Raw genomic sequence first — 23,150 nt, forward strand, 5'->3', positions numbered from 1 at the left:
AGGTCATCTACCACCGTTGCCGCATTGCCTCCTACTCAGGATCAAATCTGACGGGATGGAGAGACGCACAGGCACATGCTTTGATTGCCTTATTGGAAGAGGTTTATTGTCCCCCATATTTGGTCTTGCAGAACAGCAAAGGCTGCATGGGATTAATTGGCGACTCTTTATCAGGTCAGGCATGAGGCCAAAGTTGCCCTTTTGTGCAAGCAGATAGATGGTATCAAAATTGAAGAAGGGGACAGCATGGATGCCTACTTGACCAAGATAAAGGACTACAAAGAGCAGCTCATTAATACTGATGAGATTGGGGAATATCCTCCAGTTGTGTCTACTATGCTGACTTCCTGATTCTTATCAGGGCTTTGCTCCTACATTGAGATTCGTGGCCATGGGAATCCCAAACACTATACTTTTGATCAGCTAGTCACATTGCTTTTGCAAGAGGGAGCTGTGCAAACCGGGCCACCTCCTAAATGCAGACCAAGCCTTTGCCACTAACCATAAAGGGGGGGCAAGAATTTCAGCAAGTCTACAAATACTGCTAGTACCTCATCTTCCTCTAGTCAGGGTGATAATAAGAAGAAAAAAGATTCAATTATTGCAAGAAGCCTGGACATGACAATTTAGAATGCAGAAAGTGCATTGCTTCAGAGAAGAAGAAGAAGCAGCAAGGACTTACAGTTTTAGATGCTCCTACTGTAGGTGAACACAGGCAGCAAACACTCCTCTTGATGATTGGGCATGATGAAGCAAACACTGCTCTTGTTGTCACATGACATAACGATCCTTCCAAGCATGATGCAGCTTTATCTATGGCTGATTCTATGTCTGATTGGTAACATTCATCGTGGTGCTTCCAAGCATATTACCTCTTGCAAGAAACTCTTTATGTCCTTGGATGATGCACCTAAGGAGGGCATAGTTACACGTGCCCAAAAATGCATCTTATCTGGCAAGAGGCATTCATCAAGTACAAGTCACATTAGTTTCAAGTGGGGCTTCTCTATGATTATAAGTCTTCAGCGACCATGCATGCTTTCACAGATAGTGACTAGCTACACTAGGGTGTCGCACAGTGGCAATGTCTTATGCTTGCGGCTTCATGTATACATAGTTAGCAAGGAGCAGCATGTAGTTGCTCCTTCTAGTTGTGAGGTTGAGTACAAGGTAGCCTTTACAGCTACTGCGGGGGGTTGTCCGCTACTTGCAGATCTGGATGTCAGCCAAACATCTTCTAGTACCATCTACACTCACAACCAAAATGCCTTGGCTATTGTGTGCAACCCCATGTTTCATGCGTGTACAAGCACAAAGAAGTTCACTATCATTATGTCAAGAAGCGAATGGAGGTATACAGTTGCTCAACATTCCATGCCATCAAATTTTAAGGTCGATCTCACTCATTATATGGGAGATGATGAGCCTATGCCTGCATTCAAAAGGGAAGTTTCAATTATATATAGCTTTGTAAGACTAGAATAAATCCAATCGTACAAATTCAGATTTTTGTTGTTCTAAAGTCCTGAATTCTACAATGAAAATAAAAGAGAAAATGAAAGAGAAGAAATTATCTTACAATTTTTTTTTCGAAAAACAAAAGGTAGACATACCTAGCAAGCAAAGCAATGCTTATGTCGTCACCAATGCCCAAGCATAAGCAGCTAAACTAGGTTTCTAAAGACCCGTGGTCTCTTGGGCAAACCCAACGCTTACTAAAATACGTCAAATAAACAAAAGGGAAAGAGAAAGAAAACAAGAAATAAAGAAGAAAGGAAGAAGGTGACTAAGCAAAAACCAACAAACAAATAAAAAACAAAAGAGATTAAAAAACAAGAATAAAATCTCTCTCTCTCTCTGTCTCTCTCTCTCTCATGTATTAATGAAAGAAAGAATGATAGAATAAATGAATTATTTAAAACATAAAAAACTAAAGGAACCAATTACACTTATTTACCACTTCCTACAATGATGAAAAATTACAGCCCTTACTTAGAAATCACAGTTCAGCTCGCGAGAAAACCTATGGAATTGGGAAGAAACGACTCCATATTTTGCCATATCAGAATGTTTAGTCAATGTGAGGCAATTTTAATATGGTTAGGTTGTTGACGTTTATCATAAATATCCACCTCTAATCGTATGGCAGATTGAGAGAGTTTTAGATCTAAGAAAACACAGGAATCCCCTCTGGAAGTGCAGTTTAAGTTCACAAGAGTCACGAGGATAGATTACTTCTCCAAAAGCATTAGCGTCTTTGTACATAAAGTCTTGAAAGTCAAATGTCATACCTTTCTGCTCTTCTAATTGTACAAACTGGGCTGCTTTCAGCTCTGCTCTTACTCCTTCAAAAGCCTCCTTTATATTCAATCATAAAGCATCCACTCACCAAGGCAAGTCATTGTTTAAGAGAGCTTGGATACATATTTTATTGGTCTTTTTAGACTCTTCTATCAATCGATGTTTGGAAGTACTGATAGCTAATGTAAGACAAATGGGCAGACTCTTTGTCCTGTCCACTCTTAAAAATGCAGATAGTGTTGAGCCAAATGTCTAGCAAGGAGTATGTGTGGATGATTTGCTGTCTGCCATCAGTAAGCTACAGCAGGCAAACCCAATGTGCTAGGCTGTGGTGCGGCTCTTGTCTCCCTTACTGCAATCCAAACAGTGCACTATGTACTTTATGTGGAAACAGAGATATCCCTAAGTTGACTTTAGTTAATGTAATTAGGATTTTCTGGGCTTTCAGTCTTTATGCGTTCAACAGCCCAAATCTCAATTGGAAGAAATAAAGCTACTTGAGGGAGCCACTGAGCTGGCAGTGGCAGTCAAAATGCTTTGAAAACAAGTTTGAGCTATATAGTCTTAATTTTGAATAAATTTGAGTGAGTTTGGACAGTACAATTACCAAAACCTCATTATCGGCAGATAAGAATCTAACAGCAGAAAGTCCCCATGTTTTGTATACAAATTGATAGTCAACCTGTTGAGTCGTTCAATTATTGTACAAAGCCCGTTGTTCATGCTATATATAACTTTCACTTAAGAGAAAACTGAACTTAAATATTCAGACTATTCAGGTTTCTCTGCATTGCATCAGGAACTGAGTTTGTCACTGTCTGTTTCACTTGAGGCACATTACTGTGACAAAAAAAAGTGCAAATGAAGATGTGGATTATTACCTGCCTACTTATTTTCTCTTCTAACTCAAGGCTTCGTTGCCTTTCCTCAGCAAGCGCATGCATGGCAGCCTGACCATTCTGTTCTGCAGCTTCAACAGCTTCTCGAAGCTCCTCGATTCGCCTCTTTATGCTTAACTAGAAATGTGCAGCAGATAAAAGCAAACTTATGCTACATTTCCTGTGCTGTATAGACTGTCCTTAAAGCCCGCTCCACAGGTTTCAAAAAAATTGCATTCCAAAGAACACATGAAAACTTCAAGGTGCAGATGTCACCTCATGCTCGTCTTGCTGATCAGTTTCATCCCTTGGCCACTGACTAGTACTTTTCATTTGAGTTGTATGGTGCAATTGTGGATTCTTAGAAGGCCTTGTGGCTGCATTTCTTCGACTTCTATTGGGAGTGTCTTCTGAGCCAGCCCCTTGCAAGGAAGATTTTTCAAATGGCTCCTTGTTTTCAGTCTGCAATTTTAAAATGTCCCTCCTATTTGAGGATGAGAGATCAGGTGTTTGAGGTTGGCTCGTGACTGGAGTTGACCCTAGACGTCCTGCAGCTCTGCCCTTTGAAGTAGGCTGCCTATCAGCTTCAACCACTGATTTGGGACTTGCAGCCTTTTCAGAAGACACTGAAGGCGCAGATGTGGATTTCCTTGCAAGTCTGTAAGGATGGACTATGGTATGCTGGAGCCCTGGTTCCACTTTCAGGCCAGAAGATGTCGGCTTTTTATGAGCAAGCTGTACATCCTTCATGATCGTACCATCTGTTCTCTTCGGTTGAAACTCCTTGAGATTTGAATTCATCTTCGACAACCTGTCCCCTTGAACTGGAAGAGTAGAGTCCTCAGGTCCACCTGATACAATAATTCTACGTTTTGTGGAGTTATCTTTGGGAAATCTCTTTCCAGAAGATTCCAATCTGAGAAAACCAAACAGTGTCACACACACCAGGAAGACTATCCCAACTAGCAGTTTCCAATCACCTCCAGGGACTGCCGCAGATATAGCACCTGCAGGTTTGCTCATCAACATAAGCTTAATATTATTTTGCTTCAATTTCACAAAATCACAGATGATCTTTATGGTTCAAAGATAAACTTGCAATTAATGTCTAAAGGATTTTACAAACACAGCATGACAGTTTGATTTCGGTAAAATGATTCTTTGGATGCTACTTTGTCAGCTACTGCTACATTCCTATTGATAACTCACAATGAGTTGCAGCTGTGGTAATATTCCTAATTGGTTGTAAAAACAGTATTCAAAATAGAGTATAAGAGACAGAAAGTGGATTGCAAAACAAACCTGCAAATCTCCCAGGGTCCCATGATTGCGTACTTTGGAACGCTTGCTTCACAGATACTGATTCTGGAAAAGCATGGGTTTGAGCCGCTTCTGGTGGTTCGCTGGCCTTTCTATCTCCCTATCACGTCACAGCAACCTCAGAGGAGCTAAGTCACAAATGAAACTAATAAAAAGAGAGTTGTCACTTTGATGCTGATTTTTATGCTACTGCAAGCTATGCGAAGAAAAGTCCATTCAACGAAGACATCTGTGCCTGGGTAATTCTGTTAAGCCAATGTTAGGGGTAGAAGATATAGAATGAGAGAGGCACTAACCGCCCTATGCAGAATTTCTCCAGATATGTTATGCCAAAGTGCCTGTTTAGAGAGAGAACCCCATAGGCCAGTGCTATGGAGTCCATGTGCTTCCTGAAATTCACATAGTGCTTGCTTCGTTTCTGTCCCAAAAAACCTAGTGCACATCCCTGTATCAGATCGATATTCAACCCTTGCCACTTTACAATAAAAACAATTAGACTTCTATATGAACTTTCATCCATAAAAAACACATGTCATATCAAATGAGGGCACTGAGCATTTATGCAACATCTAAGTCCATATTCTCATATCCCAGCAGTCATATCACTACGAGACCACTGTATCATACAACTACGTACATAGATCACAGATCATAGACAATTTTATGGAAGCAATGATTGTAACAATCTAAGAAAGAAAACTTGAATTCCTAAAATGGCATAGGTGGGAGTAAATCGTGCCCATTGTCATACCAATGATGGCACTAAGCATTGATGCAACAATATACTCATAACCCAGAAGTCAAATCACTATGAGACCCTGTATCATACAACTACTTAACATAGATCACAGATCATAGACAATTTTATGAAAGCAATGATTGTAACAATATTAAGAAAGAAAAATCCCAGGGTCAAATCGCTACGAGACCACTGTATCATACAAATACTTAAATCACAGATTGTAGACAATTTTATGGAAGCGAATGATTGTAATAATCTTAAGAAAAAAAATTTTAATTCCTAACATGGCATAGGTGGGAGTAAATCATGCCCGTCGAATATAGAAAGCTTTGGGGCAAGCCTGAAAAGTTGTCCCTCCCCTGTATTATCTCCTCCCCAGCCTCCATACTGCCTCCTCGACCTTGGAAACTCCTCAAGCACCTTTTACTTCTCACTCAGTTTTTCCATCCAAAGAGAATGTGCTCTGGGAATATCACCTAAGAACCCCTTGCTGAACTTAAGGTGGAGCTTATTTCTTCACACCCCAGTAATTCTCCTCTAGCTAGCATAAAATGTTAAGCACACTCTGATATCTCCAATACGGAAGGTACACATGATGGAAGTTGGGTCAGCATCATGATGTTGGCCGCAGATAACTTGCAGTAGGTCTGCCCTCCACCTTTTGCGATTCTTGCAGACTCATTGGACCACTTATGAAATTCAAATGCTCCAGAGATCAGTCACAAGAGCTTTCTAAACTGTTTCTCTACTAGTTCTTCAATGGCACATACACTAGCATAATCCAGACCACGGTCAGGCTCATCATGTGAGAGAAAACCAAAAGTGCAAATTTTGCCCTCATGATTATCAATTTGCAATGCGGTCAAATCTAACATACATATTAGCGACAGGCTAGTCCAAGACATGCATCCACAAATCTCTCAAAGGCAATTCCATGCAAAACGTGAGTGCCAATCTGGGTTTCAAAAGATTCCGAAATCTCTTGTAGACTAAACTTTTCTTGCCAACTCGCAATACCATCGTCCATAATACCGTAGGAGTTTACTATAACTAGGTTACCATTGTTCATTTGTAACATTTCCTTGCTTTTTAGGAACTCAACCTTGACTCTAGGGAGTGGATATATGCAATGTCTTCGTTTATGTTTGGTATGCCAAAAGCTTTCTTTGCAATTTGTTAGAACTTGCATCATTATGGTAGGATGTCACTTGATGTCTTCATGTCTTTAATTTAGAGGATTTCTTTCGGTTGGGTGTCCTACAAGGCAACAAGTTCAAAGATATCTGTGCACTTATCCATTTGTCTATGATATGCCACTAGTAGACTACAATGCATTGGTATATTTAGACCTCAAGTGTCAATGTATGGTTTCTTTTAAGGGTAATAAAGCTTCTATATGTGAGAGAGCCCCTATATGTGAGAGAAATCTTGTCTATCAAATCCCCTCATTTGAAGGATTAATGTATCCACCTCTCCACATTATCCCATCTCCACATGAGTACAAATTAATTGAAAAACATAAATATCACTAAGCCTTAGGTTTAAAAAATTAACCTATGCTATGAAAAGTATATGCAAAAGCATAGGTTCATTGTCTATTATGGCCCAAAACACAAGGTAATCAAAGATGAGCTAGTAATTCTTCATTTCTTTTCTTCCCAAGTGGGACCACATTGCAATTTCAAAGGTCAATTTTTTTAGAATCTCAGGTTTTGAGAGCATGCCTTAACCTTTGGCAATCTTACAAGGTTCATAATTTATGATCACCCATATTCACGGTAGCATTTATGAAGACTCTTAAGTTTCTAAGAGTACTTTCACAACATTTCTACTTCATAGGTGTATATATCACTCTTCTCAAGATTGAAGCATTTTTAGATCATATGAAGCAAAAGTCAATAGCTTACCATTGCTTCATCATAGATCTTATCATACTTCACTATTTTCAAAGAAGCTATTATGCCAATCAAAAATTAGCCTAAAATATTTCACTCAAAAACCTATTGACTTGATCAACACTTAACCACATAGCACTGGATAAACATATTCTCATTTTATTCAATCAATTTGTAGGTTTGTAGACCCCAAGATTATTTGCATACTTGCTAGCATTTAAGAAAATGAGAGATCTCTAATTGCCAAATTCATCGTGATCTACTAAACAAAACCTAGGTTTATGAAACATCAATCCTCCTTTAAGAAAACATGTGTGCCTTAGGATCTATGGAGCGCTCTAAGGTGGATGGAACCTATGTGGAAACATGATGAAGAGAGTGCTCATGACATGTACCTCAAGTCAATTAGGTTCCAAGATAGATTAGCTTGGACTCATAAACAAAATCTTAAGTGTATGTGTATTTCTCTTCTCAACAATACATGATAGGCCTCTTATATAGAGAGTGCCTTTAGAATAGTCAACACTTGTGGGATCCTTTGATCCACATTTCTCCTTGTGGATATCCTCGATCCACATCCTCATATCATGTAGTCCACATCCTAGGGTGGCTACTTTAATTCTTTCCTATACCATACCTTAGCCTCTAATTATGTGCTCATGGCACCATATCTCAACATCCTTACCAGCTTGGACTTCATTTATCATTCTCAAAGAGTCATATTCTCAATATCATTGGAGCTCACATCCTCGATATCTTGTCATAACTAAATTTCCTATTGATTTTGCATGGCCTAACTTGAGAATGGTTTTTTGTAGTTTTTTTTTTTAACTTGAGAATGATAACAAATTGACTTCTAGTGAAACTTTATATTCCACATCACATTTTTAGTCTTTGTGTATTAGCCATTTGAAATTGACTTTTCAAATCCATTTAAGGGTTCTATATTCTCAAATCACCAAAATACCATGGTCCATCTTATAATATTCCTAACATTCATCTATTGCGTCGATGATTAGTTATATATCCATTGTAGCCTCCATATCCTTTACTATAGTCACCAATTGTCCACAAGGAAAACAATTGTGATCCTTATTCCTACCCTTAAGAGGAGTACCCAAGATCCAACAAGGCATTCCGATCCAATTCCAACCACTTTTCAGTCAATGAAGAGGCTGATATCTTAGAGAGGGAACGGGAAGTACTAAGTCCTTCAATCTTCTAAAATAAATAGTCCATTACAAGAAATAATCCAAAAGTATTTGAAGGATAAAACTTGTCTTAGGAATATTCAAGGATAAAACTTCTTAGGAATATCAATTCATCATAAGACTCCTGAAATCAAAATGTCATCATCTTTTTTTAATCGCTACATAGCCAATTGTGAGGAAAACCTATCCCAAAGGCCACCCCAGTGGACTCATTAAGAACATCATACATTTCTACATATCTTTGTGGTTTTCATAGGGATACTTAAACATCTCAACAGCTTTATAGAGAGTCTAACCCTCTCCTCCAAGGAAATTCTGTGTGAACCATGTCTAATCTTTTAACAAGTATTCACTCATCACGAGAGTCAATTACATTCATAACCTCAGAAAAGATTATTTTTGCTGAAGTTTCCACAAAGTTTCAACCATAAACGTAAGTAGAATTCATCATAACATTTTCATTAGGATCTAGAGACTCTAGCCCTATGGTCAAATTCACTCACTATCTAATGGAGTAGCTCCTCCAGCTAGCTACCTTGACCATCTTCACCGGATTAGAGACTAGGAAGTGAACTACATCAATCACCATTTGAAACTCACCACTAAAGAGTTCCATCCATTCCACTCCAATTCACATGATGGAGTCTTGCACTAATACCACTGAAACAACTCCCTCCTCGAGTCAGCTAACCAGATCATATTCACTGAACTCGAGACTAGGAACCAAACTACATGAGTCACCATCTGAAACTCACCACCCAAACATAGAGCTCTTCCTGCTCACCCCGAGCACATAGTAGGTGAGGGGCTATGGCTTGATCCTAGGCCAGTGGGCATTTGCGTCCCATACCACATGCATCCCCTCCACAAGGGAGACATCGGACTACCTTGCCAATCTACCATGCATATGCCCAAGTTCCACAATCTAGGTATTGATTAATGACCTCCATGCCAATATATAACCTAGGCCATGCTAAATATATCATGAATACTTTTTACCCCTTAGACCTTTAATCCATATGATATTTCTTAACCTTAGCCCTAGGGCCTTCCACCCTAGGCTAATAGCCTCCCCCTGTAGAGTCTCCCCTAACCCTTGGGCCAGCATTGAAACCCATAGTTAACATGGATGTAACAAGATACCTCTACGATACAGCCCTAACAACTAGACTACATTTCAAGATGCGTACTAAACAAGCAGACCATTTCAATAATTTGTGCCCATCATATACCCACATTCTAAAAACATGAACATTTCAACAACCAATGAGCTGCCTATGAAGCACAGCTAGGCAGAGCTAAACACCTCGATTCTACCATGGCACTGAAAGAGAAATAAAAATACTTTCAGGAAAACAAATCAGGTTGCTTAGAAAAGCTATGAACTATGTTATTTACGACAAAGTAAAATCGTCGAGCCCATGGAATGATATTTATTCATAGAACATTAACACGGTCCTTTCAATACACAAAAGTGTGTGCGTGTGCGTGTGCGTGTCCATGTGTGTGTGTGTGCATAGACGTAGAGTGTGATAGAGAATACTTCGGAGGAAGGGGAATCATAATCATCGGCATTCGAAGCAATGCATGATGTGCAATAGCTGGCATGAACAGTACTTCTTACCCTGGGGTATAAGAACTCTTTGACAAGAAGCCAAGCCAGAACAGAGCCTTCTGCAAAAATGAAACATCCCTCATCCATTGAGTTGGCAAACAAAATTGGGTTATCAACCATAATAATATTTAGACATGAGTACCTACAATTTTACTTGCACACATGATACACACCTTACTGGGAAGTGGAACTTCCATTATCCACAACCTCAGTGCTGGCTTGACACTCATCAGATTAAAGCTAATGTCAAGCATTTTATCACGGACTAACAAGCAAGAAAAAAACACAAACATCACTTGACCTTGGCTCAGACACCAGGAATCTGAGCCTGCATCATGTGGCACTTGACAGCTGCAAAAGAGATAACGGGGAAAGAGCATTGCAATGACATTTACTGGATGACATGTACATTGTAAAGTTTTGTGCAAATGTAACATTTCAACAACACTGAGCAAGGAGACAGAAGAAACCTCTGCAAAACTCATCCCTGCACCATAAGGAGCAATTCTCTCTCTCTCTCTCTCTCTCTCTCTCTCTCTCTCAGATGTATTTTGCTACGAGCATTTTCATAATTTTTCTTTTCATTGCATGTACTAGACGCGTACTAGACACCTCTAGTCCCCTACATGGGAGTATGAGCACCATGTATTTCTCGTAGTAGGCATTTTTGGCCTTTTGCACAAATTTGAAGCCACAGGCTGCTGTTGTGGGGTCGTGAGGCTGTCACGGGCTTATTGGGCCACTCTGGCTATGTGCCAGGCTACGCAACTGCTATAAGCAGTCCATAGCTTTCCCAGCAGCCCTGTAGCCCCAGGCCCTGCCTAGGGTGAGACGAACAACATAACCAACTATCAAATGAGACACACAACGTGATTACTCCTCTCAAGTCACGTGCGACGGCACTCGGTTAATCGTCCCATCCAACCGTTGTGACAGCAAGCTCGATTAAATTCTCACGTTATTTCACCTGCAAGCAAAGCCCACAACTCCCTAGATGGTTCTGCATGCCACATGTCACATTCCTAGGATTGCTCTTTGGTACACCTTTTACCCCTCTCTTGGAGTATCATTTAATTCAATTTGCCCCTTGGCAATTATACATTTTGGTGCACCTAGGCCCCTAATCTTAGAACCATCTAGTCAGTGCCAGTTCGCCCTCACCAAGGACCTTGACATTGATTCCTTTAACCATATACTTGAAGCGCTATAAAATAAAATACAACAGTTAATCCTCTCAAAGAAAATGTCCACAGACCCTTCCGAGGTCATGTTATCTTATCTTGAGCATAACATTCCTTTCCTCTTCAAGCATCAGCATCCTCGATGATAAAATCTAGGAATGCTCTCCACATCTAGTACATAGATTCCCAGGTAGCCTTAGAGTCAAACCATGCCATGCAACCAACACCATGGGTATCTTCCGATTGCGTACTTGCATTGTTCCTCGGTCTAGGAACAAAAAGACTCTTGGTATTCTAGGGCGAGCACTCGGTGGGAAGTTTAGTCACCATCTTGACTTCAGTAAGACAACATGCAAGAATTGGACGACAATAGAGACTCCGTTCGATTCGAAGCTCAGAAACTCCAAGATCCTACTCAAGCAACAACTATTCAGTCTCAAGATGTGAGATGATGACTAGACGATGGGAGAGCATCTAAATCGTATGCGCTCAATTGTTCGACAATTGACAAATCTCAGTGTTCGAGTGGAGGATGATGATATAAAGGCCATATTGCTTTCAAGCCTTCCTTCTGCCTATGATGATTTCGTCAAAATTCTGAGGGTGAACAATACGAATGAAGTTAGTCTTGCTGAAATGACTTCCACTCTTGGATGAAGAACAACGAATGGTGTTAACTATTAGTGATGAGCATGTGTACACAAGTCAAGCTTCTACGACAAAGGGTAAGAAAGGCAATCAAAAGTGCGCCTACTGTGGTAAACAAGGACATAAGGAAGAATACTGCTTCAAGAAGCGTGATGAAATGACTCGGAGGAACAAAGAGAATGCACATGTAGTCGAGGAGGTTTTTGGGCTCTGCATGGCAGGCAATAGCGACGATGAAGGATGGGCTTTCTAAACAATCTTCATTACGTGATCACAGCATAGTTTAGCTTTCTTTTTGTTTAATAAAATTTCCGAAAGCATGTAAACCCCCAGGTTGCCAGTTGATTCTCTACAAGTTCTTTCTCTTGCTGTGAGAAGCGAACCTAGTCTATGTGGACGAAATGCTCTAAGAATTCTACTGTTTTGACTTGCTATGTTGGAAATTACAGCCCTCTCTTTCATTTGAGAGGGGTGTTGGGAGATGCAAACTCTAGTTTGGGTTGAGTGCATGGTTGAGGCAAGGGGAGTTGGTAGATCAACTCCACGTGGAGCTACATGGTGAGATGCATGGAGGAATCTAAGCGTAGTTTGACCTCGGCTCCATCTGATGACGCGTCTGTGATTTCTCCGTGATGGCAGGATCATGATGAGCTTGGCGACACCTACCCTCAATCTTCCTCTATATGATATGGCTCGGAGCATTAGCAGATGTACGGTTGTAGCTGATTGTGTGTGTGGTTGTAATGGATCTCCAACAAGCTCAGTAGAGTTGAGGAGATAGTGATGGAATAAAATGTCGGTCATAGTTTGCTTACATGCAGTAGAGTAGTTAGTCAATAGGGTTATCATGGATGTCCCGCACATGGGCTATCATGGCACTGTTGAATGACTCTCTACCTGAGATCATTCCAATTAGGTACTACTATCTTGCCATTTCTTTTCAGCATACCATTCCCTGCGGTATATCTTGCATAAGTTTGGCCTTTCCTGAACACCAGGTCATTCCTTTCCCGGATTAAGTACATAAGCCTTAGGCCAAAGGCTCTAGATGAACTCGTCCACCCTTTGAGTTTTCCTAATCTTGGCCATTAGAGCACTCTCTAATACCGTGAAACTCATGTTATGCATAATGCATGACAACGCATCAGCAACGTTATTTTCCTTCCCTCTTCGGTACCAAATTATCATGTTAAACTCATACATGAGTTCTGCCCATCTAGCTTAGCAGCCTCTCAAGTCAGGTTGTTTACAGAAATGTTTCAGAGTATCATGATCTGAACCATATAAATAATGTCTCCATGTTTTCAAAGCATGGACAATGGCATACAACTCTAATTCATAAATTGGCCAATTCCGTTGAGAGGGAGAAAGAGGGAGAAAGCTTCTTGCTTTCAAAGGCTACTGGCCTTCCCTCTTGGAGAAAAATTGCTCCTATCGCAATGCCACTTGCATCAATTTCTATGAAAAACGGTTTCTAGGGATAAACTATTTGTAACACCGGTCCTAAGACCACAGCTTGTTTTATGGCATTAAAACTTTCTTGTTAATTTTGTCCCCATATAAAAGGTACTTTATCTGAGGTTAGATTAGTCAATGGCGATACTATTTCGGAATATTATTTGATATGCCTTCAATAAAATTGGACAAATCCCAAGAATGATCGCAAAGCGATCAAACTCTGAGGGATAGGCCAAGTCAGTATCACAGCCACTTTCTTTGGATCCGTATAGGCCAAGTCAATATCACAGCCACTTTCTTTGGATCCGTTTCAACCCCTCGGGAGTAATAATGAATCCTATATATTCAAGTCTTACCATGCCGAGCACAATTTTCTTTTTATTCAGATACGGACTAGCTTTTCTCAAAATACTGAACACTATTCTTAAGTATTCACGATGTTCAGCAATACTTTTGTTGAAAACAAGGATATCGTCAATAAAATGTAATACAAACTTCTCGATATACGGTTTAAGTAAATCGTTCGTAAGCATGACGAGTGTAGCCGGAGCATTGGTAAGTCTAAACGGAATTACCAATGTCCAAACCTGCTTCTGAAAGCAATTTTATGCACATCCTCGGCTCTAATGCGGATCTAATGGTAGCCACTTTTAAGATCTATCTTGCTGAAAATTATGGCTCCATATAATGCATCTAGCAAGTCATCGATCCGAGCCATCGGATCCATGTGCTTAACATTGATATTATTCAATGCTCTCTAATCTACACAAAGGCGGAACGTATTGTCTTTCTTTTTCTTCAATATCACTGGCGAAGAAAAAGGTGAGAAACTGGGCTGAATCTACCTCAGCTTGAGGTATTCCTCCAATTGTCTTCACACCTCAGCTTCTTCAATAAAACTTAACCTATAGGGAGGTCTATTTACAGGTTCTGCCCCCGAAATAAGTTCAATCTTATGTTGAACAATCTGCTCTAGAGGCAACCCATAAGGCAACTCATCCCTAAAACAGTCAAAGAACTCCTCTGCTATGTGATCAGCCAACTTCGCCATCTCCCCATCTTGGATAACATAAGTGCTAGCCGATGGACCATCAATCGACTCTACCGATACTGTACAAAGAAACATAAACTCTTCTTGAGTTTTTCGAACTTTCATTACAGAAACTAACGGATCCCTTAAATAAATCCTTTTCACCTCATAAGACATACAGCACATCATTCATCGTGAACTAATAAATGTGATTTTTTCAATCGATGATTTGATCCTTCTTAGAATGCCAAGCCTTTCCCAGGGCTATATCTGCGTGAGCAAGCCTGGTCATTTCGAAATCTAGCTTCTCCGCATAGTCCTGGATTCGAAATTCCAACTCGGTAACCCTTTGGTTTCCTACTTTAGTTAAACTTCCATCTATCATCCTGACCGTATATGCATAGTCAGATGGACTAGTTTTTTATTTCAGCCCCTTTACGAGCTTGAATTTAATTACATTGTGCATTGACGCTGAGTCAAACAACACAATGACATCATGATTGGCCACTTGCCCCTTCATCTTAATTAACTCCATATCGCTAAAGGCCATATACCCCATTGTTGCGGGCTTTGATAGAATATTATCAGGTGCACTGTTTCCTAGCTTAGCAACAGACACGCATAACAAGACAAGTACTGACCTCCAAGAAGATCCCACTAGCTGAACTACATCTGTTCTACTTTGAGACTCCCCCCCATCTCCACGTTCCACTCCAAGATCACCATCTCAGCCATCCTATGATCCTTGTTTCATGGACAATCTTTCCACTGATGAGGCTGAAAGCATCCAAAACAAAAACCTTCTCTCCTCCCTTTCTCTTTTTGCTTTGGGGTCAAAGAAGATTTGGACCAAGCCCCGGCTGCCATTGGAGTTACTTTTCATTTCACCCCAATGGTAGTACTTGGTTTAGAAGAAGCCTCAAGGGACTTTGCCTACTTGGCTTGGCCACTTAGGCTGTGAGACACTCCCTTTACTAACCCACTTCTTCTTAAACCCAGTTTTCTTTGGGTACTCATACCGAGTCCCAACCTGCACAAACCCACTTGGTCTGTTTCCTTTGGCATCCTCATAGTTCAAGGCTATGACAATTGCTTCATCTAGAGTATTCGCGTACTTAGCCCGAACTTCCATCCTAATCCAATCATTCAGTCTAAAAATAAAATCCTTTATCTGTACCGACTGAGAAAGAGGTTCATAAACCTTCATTACACATTCTTTGAATTTATCAGTGTATTCAGCCACACTAATAAATTTCTCTAATGGGTGAAAATAACTTCAACCACCTTCACCCATCGTCAAATGGAGATTATAAGTAATATGCTAAAGACATCTCCTTTCAGACCTAGCAATAATGAGCTCAACATATTCTCTATCTTGCGCCACATGTGTATTTAGAATCACACTCCATAACTAACATTGAATCAAGCCCATTTTGTGGGTGTTTCCTTAGTTATGGTTTTCTGAAGGTCACTTTCTATCTATCGGTCTAGCTTACATCCCACAATGGCTTCCTCTACTCTCCTAGGTTATTTTGTAACATCAACTTCTTTTAACCCTTCAAGAACAAATTCTCCGTAGAAAAGATGTTTAGCATCATTTGTAGTCAATCCAATGCCTTTTTCCACCACCCACCTTTTAGGTGTGGTTGCGGAAGGGTTTTATGAGTGATCCACACTATCTCCACAAAAGTAAATCATTTGTGCATGGACATCATTCTCATTATTTGACACTCTAATTCTACCATGAAAGCATGGAGGAGGGACTCCCACCTTCCTTAATATTCCATATGAGTCAATGTACTTATTGAACTTAGCCTTCTTGCTTGCAAGCTATCCTTAGCATTGAACAACACTCCTAGGACTTGTGCGACAAATGGCCCACATGGTTTGATTATCTCCACCTCTTCCACTATGGTGGGTGTATCATCGATATATTCATCTTGCGAGCTGCCTTCACCGATAAGAATCGTAAGCACAAGCAACTCGTCGTCAGCCCATCGGATTTTCATCTCAACGCCACCGTCACAAGATCGTACAAACACCTAATGAGACTGAACGTAGCCTAGCGTAGAGAAGAGCCTCTGCAATAGCGTCCCCACTAACGCTTCTGATTTTGAAATTCTCGCCTGCCTTGGAATTTGCAGCCCCTATGCGACAACGACCATAGCAGTGGGTGCTGATGACCAAGCACTCACAAGGGTCTCACAAGTACAAGCATCGATGCACAAGCCATCGCCACGCAACGACAACATTGACACCGACTTCCCCCACCCTATGACACACCAACAGAAAAGCGGGAACTCAGCTATATAAATGTCCACCAATCCAAACTTGCTTCACAACGCAATACACTCCAGTCCCGTGAGTGATGACAACTGTATCCCACATCAAACCCAGCCCCAACTCCTTCGACTTCCTACTCTGATACCAAATGAGATGAACAACGTAACCAACTATCAAATGAGAGGCACAACATGATTACTCCTCTCAATTCGCGGGCAATGGCACTCGGTTAATCCTCCCAGCCAACCTCTGTCATAGCAAGCTCGATTAAATTCTTACGTTATTTCACCTGCAAGCTGTGCACAAAGCCCACAACTCCCTAGATGGTTCTGCATGCCACCTGTCACATTCATGGGGCCACCCTTTGGTACACCTTTTACCCCTCTCTTGGAGTATCACTTAATTCAATTTGCCCCTTGGCAATTACACATTTTGGTGCACCTAGGCCCCTGAGCTTAGAACCATCTAATCAGTGCCAGTTCGCCTTCACCACCAAGGACATTGACATTGATTCCTTTAACCATATACTTGAAGTGCTATGAAATAAAATACAACAGTTGGTCCTCTAAATAAAAATGTCCACCGACCCTTTCGAGGTCATGTTATCTCAGCTTGAGCGTAACATAGGGCCCCCCCCCAATAGAGAAAACAGCACGCAAATGCCTAGGCACACTGCCCCTCAAGGGGTCCCCAACTGCTCCAGGCCACATTGGGCCTTGTGTTTTTGCTGCGCCCCTCTCTAGCACACACCGGGCCTGCAAACCTGCAAAACAGAGACCAATTCAGCACCAGGTCAAGATTCCAACCAAGAAAGGGTGACAAAGAAATATGTAAGTCACAATGTTGCATATTTTTGCAACTGGCATTGAGATACATGACTATCTTGCACAATACCCACACTAGGATGTGTAGGAGACACATCAGGAAAGCAAGCTTTGGAAACTGCTATGGCAACCCTCTCAACAGTGACACCTCATAAGGCCACATCCGATCTGCTCGCCAGCCTCAACAAACTATGCCTCATCTTGATTGAAAAGATTGACAGTTTGGAGGAAACAAATGTGGCTCTACTAGCTGAGAAAGCTCACGTGGATAAGACGCTAGCTGAAATAAAGAAGCAAGGAGGATTGGGAGAAGGAAAAAGCATGATGGGAAACTATGAAAACCAACCTCCAAGACAAGGTACATGCATTGAGAATTGAATTGCACCGACTGAAAGACATGAAAATGACTTCAGAGAGGGACTGCAAAGCCATGGAAGAGCTTAAAACAGAAAATGCAATTCTCAAGAAAGAGATTGCAGCCATGCAGCCACCATGAATGGAAAGCATGCTGAATTTGTAAAACAGCTCACCAAGAGGAAGGTGGAGATGCTTGAATGGACAGCACTGGTGAAAAAGGATAAACAGCCCCCAAGAAGAAGTTTATATCTGAGGCCTTGGAGGAAGAAAGAAAAGGACCAGCAAGGCATTAATGTTCTGCTAAGAGACCTATATGGCAGACACCCCCAATGGCAAATGCCAAAGGTTTGTTCCCCAAGATCGGTGTCAAGCTCACAGATGAGGCGGTTTAAGGTGGAGACACCAACAAGGCCATTGGTGATGAAACTCCGGACTGCAATGGACAGGTTTACCCTCATGAGCATGAGGGAAAGTTTGAAAGGGACTAGGATATACTTGGATGATGACCTCACTTTCTTACAGCAAGAGCACCAAAGTGAGGGAATGGTACGCGTGATGGCAGCAAGAGAAGTAGGGAAATGCGTTGCCTACAGAGACGGTAAAGTGGCTATCCGAGAGAGTAGATAGGAAAGAAAATGAAGAAAGAAGATGGACAGCACATGACAGTGTTGGTCCCATGAGATAAGTGCACAAAATACAAGTGTGGAACTACAATGGTACCCGCTGGTCCGATCTAGGGGGTTTCTCAGCAACATACACCGATAGAGACATGATTTGCTATGACGACACACATAGAGGGAGGGCTGCCCACAGTGACAGGATACACTTGGGAGTCAGCTCAAGATGAGGAGAGAGGGTGGGATATGAGGCTCTGGAGAAGTGGTAGTTATTTTTCGATCACATCTGAGGCAGTTCATATCCGTGATGCAGGAGGGCGAGCATGCACGCCACATGTGGGTACAAGTTCAGGCACCTAGCACATGATCGATTTTCATTGCAGTATGCTGCTTCCCCCCAAACACATCATCATATGCGCATGAGGTCACCACAGAGGGTCACACGGGGATACCACAGAGTTCTCTAGGTAGGGAGAGATCCTTCTCATGAGTGACTTCAATACGTCTACACGGAGCCGACAGGTCGGCTTACTTGACTTCTAATCTAACCCCCTCAAAGTACCTGAGATTGATCCAGTAGAGCTTGGGATAGCGAGGCACTCGAATGATACACCACAGGTCACAAGATATGGTCAACACTTGCTGGAGAATGGAGCAGTGCATGAGTTGATCATATATAATGGCCTTCACATATGGCCGCAATACGGAGGGCTCACTTTTTTCCTACATGGTGGGGGGACAAGTACAATGGTCTACCTAATGGACTCTACTACCTTTGTGTCACAAGTACATGATCTCACAATCCCTCCTCCACTTGGTGTAGACCACACTTACCTGATATTCAGCATATCGATCACCATGCCAGCCACAAGACGGGACCCACCGGCTCCCGCCCGTCTTCAGATACACTTCAACCATGCCCTTAATAAGGTTTACATGAGCCACCTGCCCCATGAGCTAGCAACCCTCATTGGAGATGATGCAAACCTCGCCCCTGCTTCAGACACATCGATATCAGAGGTCCACGCTGCCGCTGTCAGATCCTTTCCCACGAATCGATCTACACCACGTCCCCCAACTAGGAAGATGCCCAGAACTCATGGTATGACATGTGATGAGATCCCACCTCATACGCAAGCAGGCCTTAGAGCACCTCTCAACACCTGAGGCACAGCAGATATCACCTCGTTTGACATGGCATAAGAGACGGACTTTCCTCTCCCACTGGATGGATGAGGTCAACAGTTCATTTCGAGGAGGTGATCCCACTATTGGATGGGGACTTCTCTCTAAGGGTGAACCTACCATCCCCATCATATATCCACGCATCCAGCACCCGTATGCGACCTCACTCTTTAACGTTCCAATCCAGGCACCACCTGACATGTCATCTCTGCCTAGGCCCACCACATGTCACGAGCATACACAGCTCGTGGCCATGCTAGACTGCCACGCAGGCAGCTAGCTCAACAGCAACCATGCAGGCAACCACGTGGCCTACCACATCAGCAACTGCCACGTGGGACTGCCACGCAGTCAGCCAACAGATGCAAGACACGCAAGCAGCGCAGGACACGCAGGAAAGAGCAGCACCTGCCACATATCAGCGCTAACGTCAGCACCTGCCACGTGGCCAGTCAACTGCCCAACAGGGGTTGATGGACCTGGAAAGCTCTGGTCGGCTCAGTAGCAACAGGAGTCGGCCATACTAGTCGGTCTATTTGGGACCCAGGGGGGCCTGTAAAAGGCAGCCCCTTGGCCTTCATTCCTCATCCCACATTCAGGCATTCCAGCCTTTACTCCAGCAGCCCCGTAGTAGACCAGCAGGGTAGCCTCAGCCTCTAGAGGGATCTATAATGAGGATTCACCTCCTCTCCTCAGTATCTAGACTAGGACAATTTTGCAGTGAGGGTTCAGCCCCTTCATATAATTGTATTCATCAAAGGGCATTCATTATTCAGTTGTATCTATTCCTCTTCGGAGGCCCACTATGTTCACTCCCTCTGATTCTCCTACTCACATCCATAGCATCACTTTGTGTATTGAGTGCATTATTTTGCAGTTTGCAAATAGTGTTGAGCAGGAGAGGGAGTGAGTTGGTCTATCTCCGAAAAAAATGGTATCAGAGCTTCAGCTTTCTTTCCTGAGATAGGGAGGGTAAGTTTAGGGATAGTGGTCCAGACAAGATCAGGAAAGGATACCATGAGCGCTAATGAGCAATCCAAAACAAGAGGGGAGGAGGGATCAAGTTCCAACCTCCCAACACAGAAGAATCCTTCCATGTCTGCCATGACAGCCATGTTGCTGGCTATGATACAGTCCGAGCCTCCCTTCATCTGCATGACCTAGCTTTAGGAAGTACGAGAAGTTCATGAGCAGGCCGCCAAAGAGTGCAAGAGGCTAGCTTGAGAGGCAAAAGAAGAACACGATTGGGAGGCTCGAGAAGCTGAGCGGGCAGCTCGGGAAGCAAAAGAAGAACGTGATCGAGCAGCTCGGGATGCAAAAGAAGAACGAAATCGAGAGGCCGAGTGAGCAGGTCAGGCAGCAAAAGAAGATCGCAATTGAGAGGCTCCAAAAGCCGAGCAGGTAGCTCGGGAAGTAAAAGACGAAAGCGATCGAGAGCCTGGGGAAGCCAAAGAACTCCGGGACCACGAGGCTCAAGAGGCCAGGGAGCTCCGAGAACGTACCGCTGAAGAAGCGAACGAAGAACACGAGGGGCAGCTTCTCATTTCTCTACTCCGACCAGTGGGGGGAGAAAAGGAGAGACTTCCACCTCCAGTCAAGCCTTCCTTTTCGGGGAAGCTCAACTTCACAAGGTACGATGGTAAGCAGGAACCCTTAGTGTTGCTTTGTGGCTCAATAAGTTCAACAATTATTTATCAATGATGCCTACGAATGACAATGAGCGGTGCATCCTAGTATCCATGCACCTTACAGGCGAGGCGGTCACATGGTGGCTCAAGTGGCAGAAATACCACTATGACGCAGACAAGGAAACACCTCTTTACAGTTGGACAGAATTGGTGAAAGATCTTCAAACACAGTTCCTACCACCTCAGTATCTGGACATGCTCTAGAGTCGATTCTACGAGCTACACCACGGGGACACCGAGTCAGTGAATCATTATGCCAATAAATTCACTCAAGTGTTTGTACAACTGCAGCTGGAGGACAATCATACGAGCTTGCTCAAAATTTCGAGCTCATGCACAAGGGTCAAGGACCCAAACAAGTCAATAGCAAGAAGCCCCTAGATTCTGCCGCTATAGATGTAGGGAAGAAATCCGACACAGGGCAACAGAAGACGAACTGGACGGCGAAAGATAACAACAGCTATGGAGGGTACTAGGACACAGCAGCCCAAGTGACCCAGGCCAAAGAAAACCGCTGCTTCTTTTGCCATGAGCAAGGGCACAAAAAGCAAGATTGCCCACATTTAAGAAGCAGCAAGCAGATGGATCCACATCAAGTGGTTGTTCTATAGCTTTGACTCTAGTCGAGACGACCTCAGTTTTCATAGAGGAGATCGAAGATCAGCAGGAGGGGGACTCTCAACAGTTTCCCAGGATGTTCCAATTCTACGGTCAGATCAGCGGCCAGAAAGTCCTCATTCTCGCCGATTCAAGGAGTTCCAAGGACATGATTTCTACCAGCCGCTCAGCGAGCCAAGTTGACTCTCACCCCATCAAATATCATCGCCTTGAATGGGGCATTCAAAGGACAGCAAGCGGAGAGCAACAAGGTGGCCTCAACAGCCACTCTCAAGATAGGAGGATGGGCTGATACTCGCACTTTCAAGGAAGCACCAACTCAAGCAGCGGACATCATCTTGGGAGCTCGATGGTGGCACCAGTTCAAAGTTCGCAAAGGCTATCAGAACTAGGGTTTGGATCTCAAAATTCCATATCACGGGGGTAAGTTCATGGCTTGGCTAAAGGACACTTTCGCCCTTTGATTTTCACAATCCAGATGGCACACAAGATTCGCAAGGGAGGAGAGGCATACATTGTCTATGTCAACGCAACCAGTACAAAAGTACCAGCCAGGACCCCCAAGCAGAACACTTTGCTTCAAAAGTACGAAGACATTTCTCTCACATCGAGCCTGCCTCCAACCTTACCACCGAGTTGGCTAGAGGACTGTCGTATTTGAGCAGTAGTTAGAGGAGTTGTTACACACTGGCTTTATCCACCCTAGTAACTCACCGTACACAACTTCAATCCTCTTTGTCAAGAAGGACAACTCAGCACGGATGTGTGTGGATTACCGCTCACTGAGCAAGCTAACAATCAAGAGCAGATTTCCCATGCCTAGGGTTGACGACATCTTGGAGCACCTGAATGGAGCCACGATGTTCTCAAAGATTGATCTGAAGAGCAGGTACCATCAGATCCAGATTCATGAGCCAAATATTCAGAAGATGGCCTTCTGCACATAGGAATACTAGCATGAGTTCGTGGTGATGCCCTTCGGTCTCACATAGGCACCCGCATCCTTCAACTGTATGATGCTCCAGATCTTCAAACCATCGATCGGAGTGTCTTTATGTTTCTAGACAACATTCTGATTTTCTCAAAGGATCCAGCACAGCATGTAATGCACGTTCAGCAGGTTCTTCAACTTCTGAAGTACAACCAATTGCACATCAACACCAAGAAAAGTAATTTTTTCTTGGAGGAGATACATTATAGGGGTACGTCATCACTCCAACAGGTGTTCGCCTAGACCCATCCAAGGTGAAGGATGTAATGGAGTGGAAGGTACCTTCCACAACTCAGGAGGTTCGAATG

General features: G+C 42.8%; 1 protein-coding gene across 1 annotated transcript in view; it reads right to left on the reverse strand.

Moving 5' to 3' along the window:
• LOC147904671 (uncharacterized) overlaps positions 1-23,150 on the reverse strand; it is a 58,955-nt gene that overhangs the window by 21,861 nt on the left and 13,944 nt on the right. Inside the window, exons 2-6 of the mRNA XM_087387891.1 lie at positions 9,972-10,021; positions 4,796-4,931; positions 4,482-4,599; positions 3,456-4,186; positions 3,183-3,317 (exon numbers count right to left, since the gene is read on the reverse strand). Of these exons, the coding sequence (XP_087244017.1) occupies positions 3,183-3,317; positions 3,456-4,186; positions 4,482-4,599; positions 4,796-4,931; positions 9,972-10,021 (1,170 nt within the window). The remainder of the gene's footprint in view (positions 1-3,182; positions 3,318-3,455; positions 4,187-4,481; positions 4,600-4,795; positions 4,932-9,971; positions 10,022-23,150) is intronic.

Source organism: Dipteris shenzhenensis, chromosome 2 (assembly GCF_047967505.1).
Source record: "Dipteris shenzhenensis isolate YYH24624 ecotype China chromosome 2, Dip_SZ_1.0, whole genome shotgun sequence".
NCBI lineage: Eukaryota > Viridiplantae > Streptophyta > Polypodiopsida > Gleicheniales > Dipteridaceae > Dipteris > Dipteris shenzhenensis.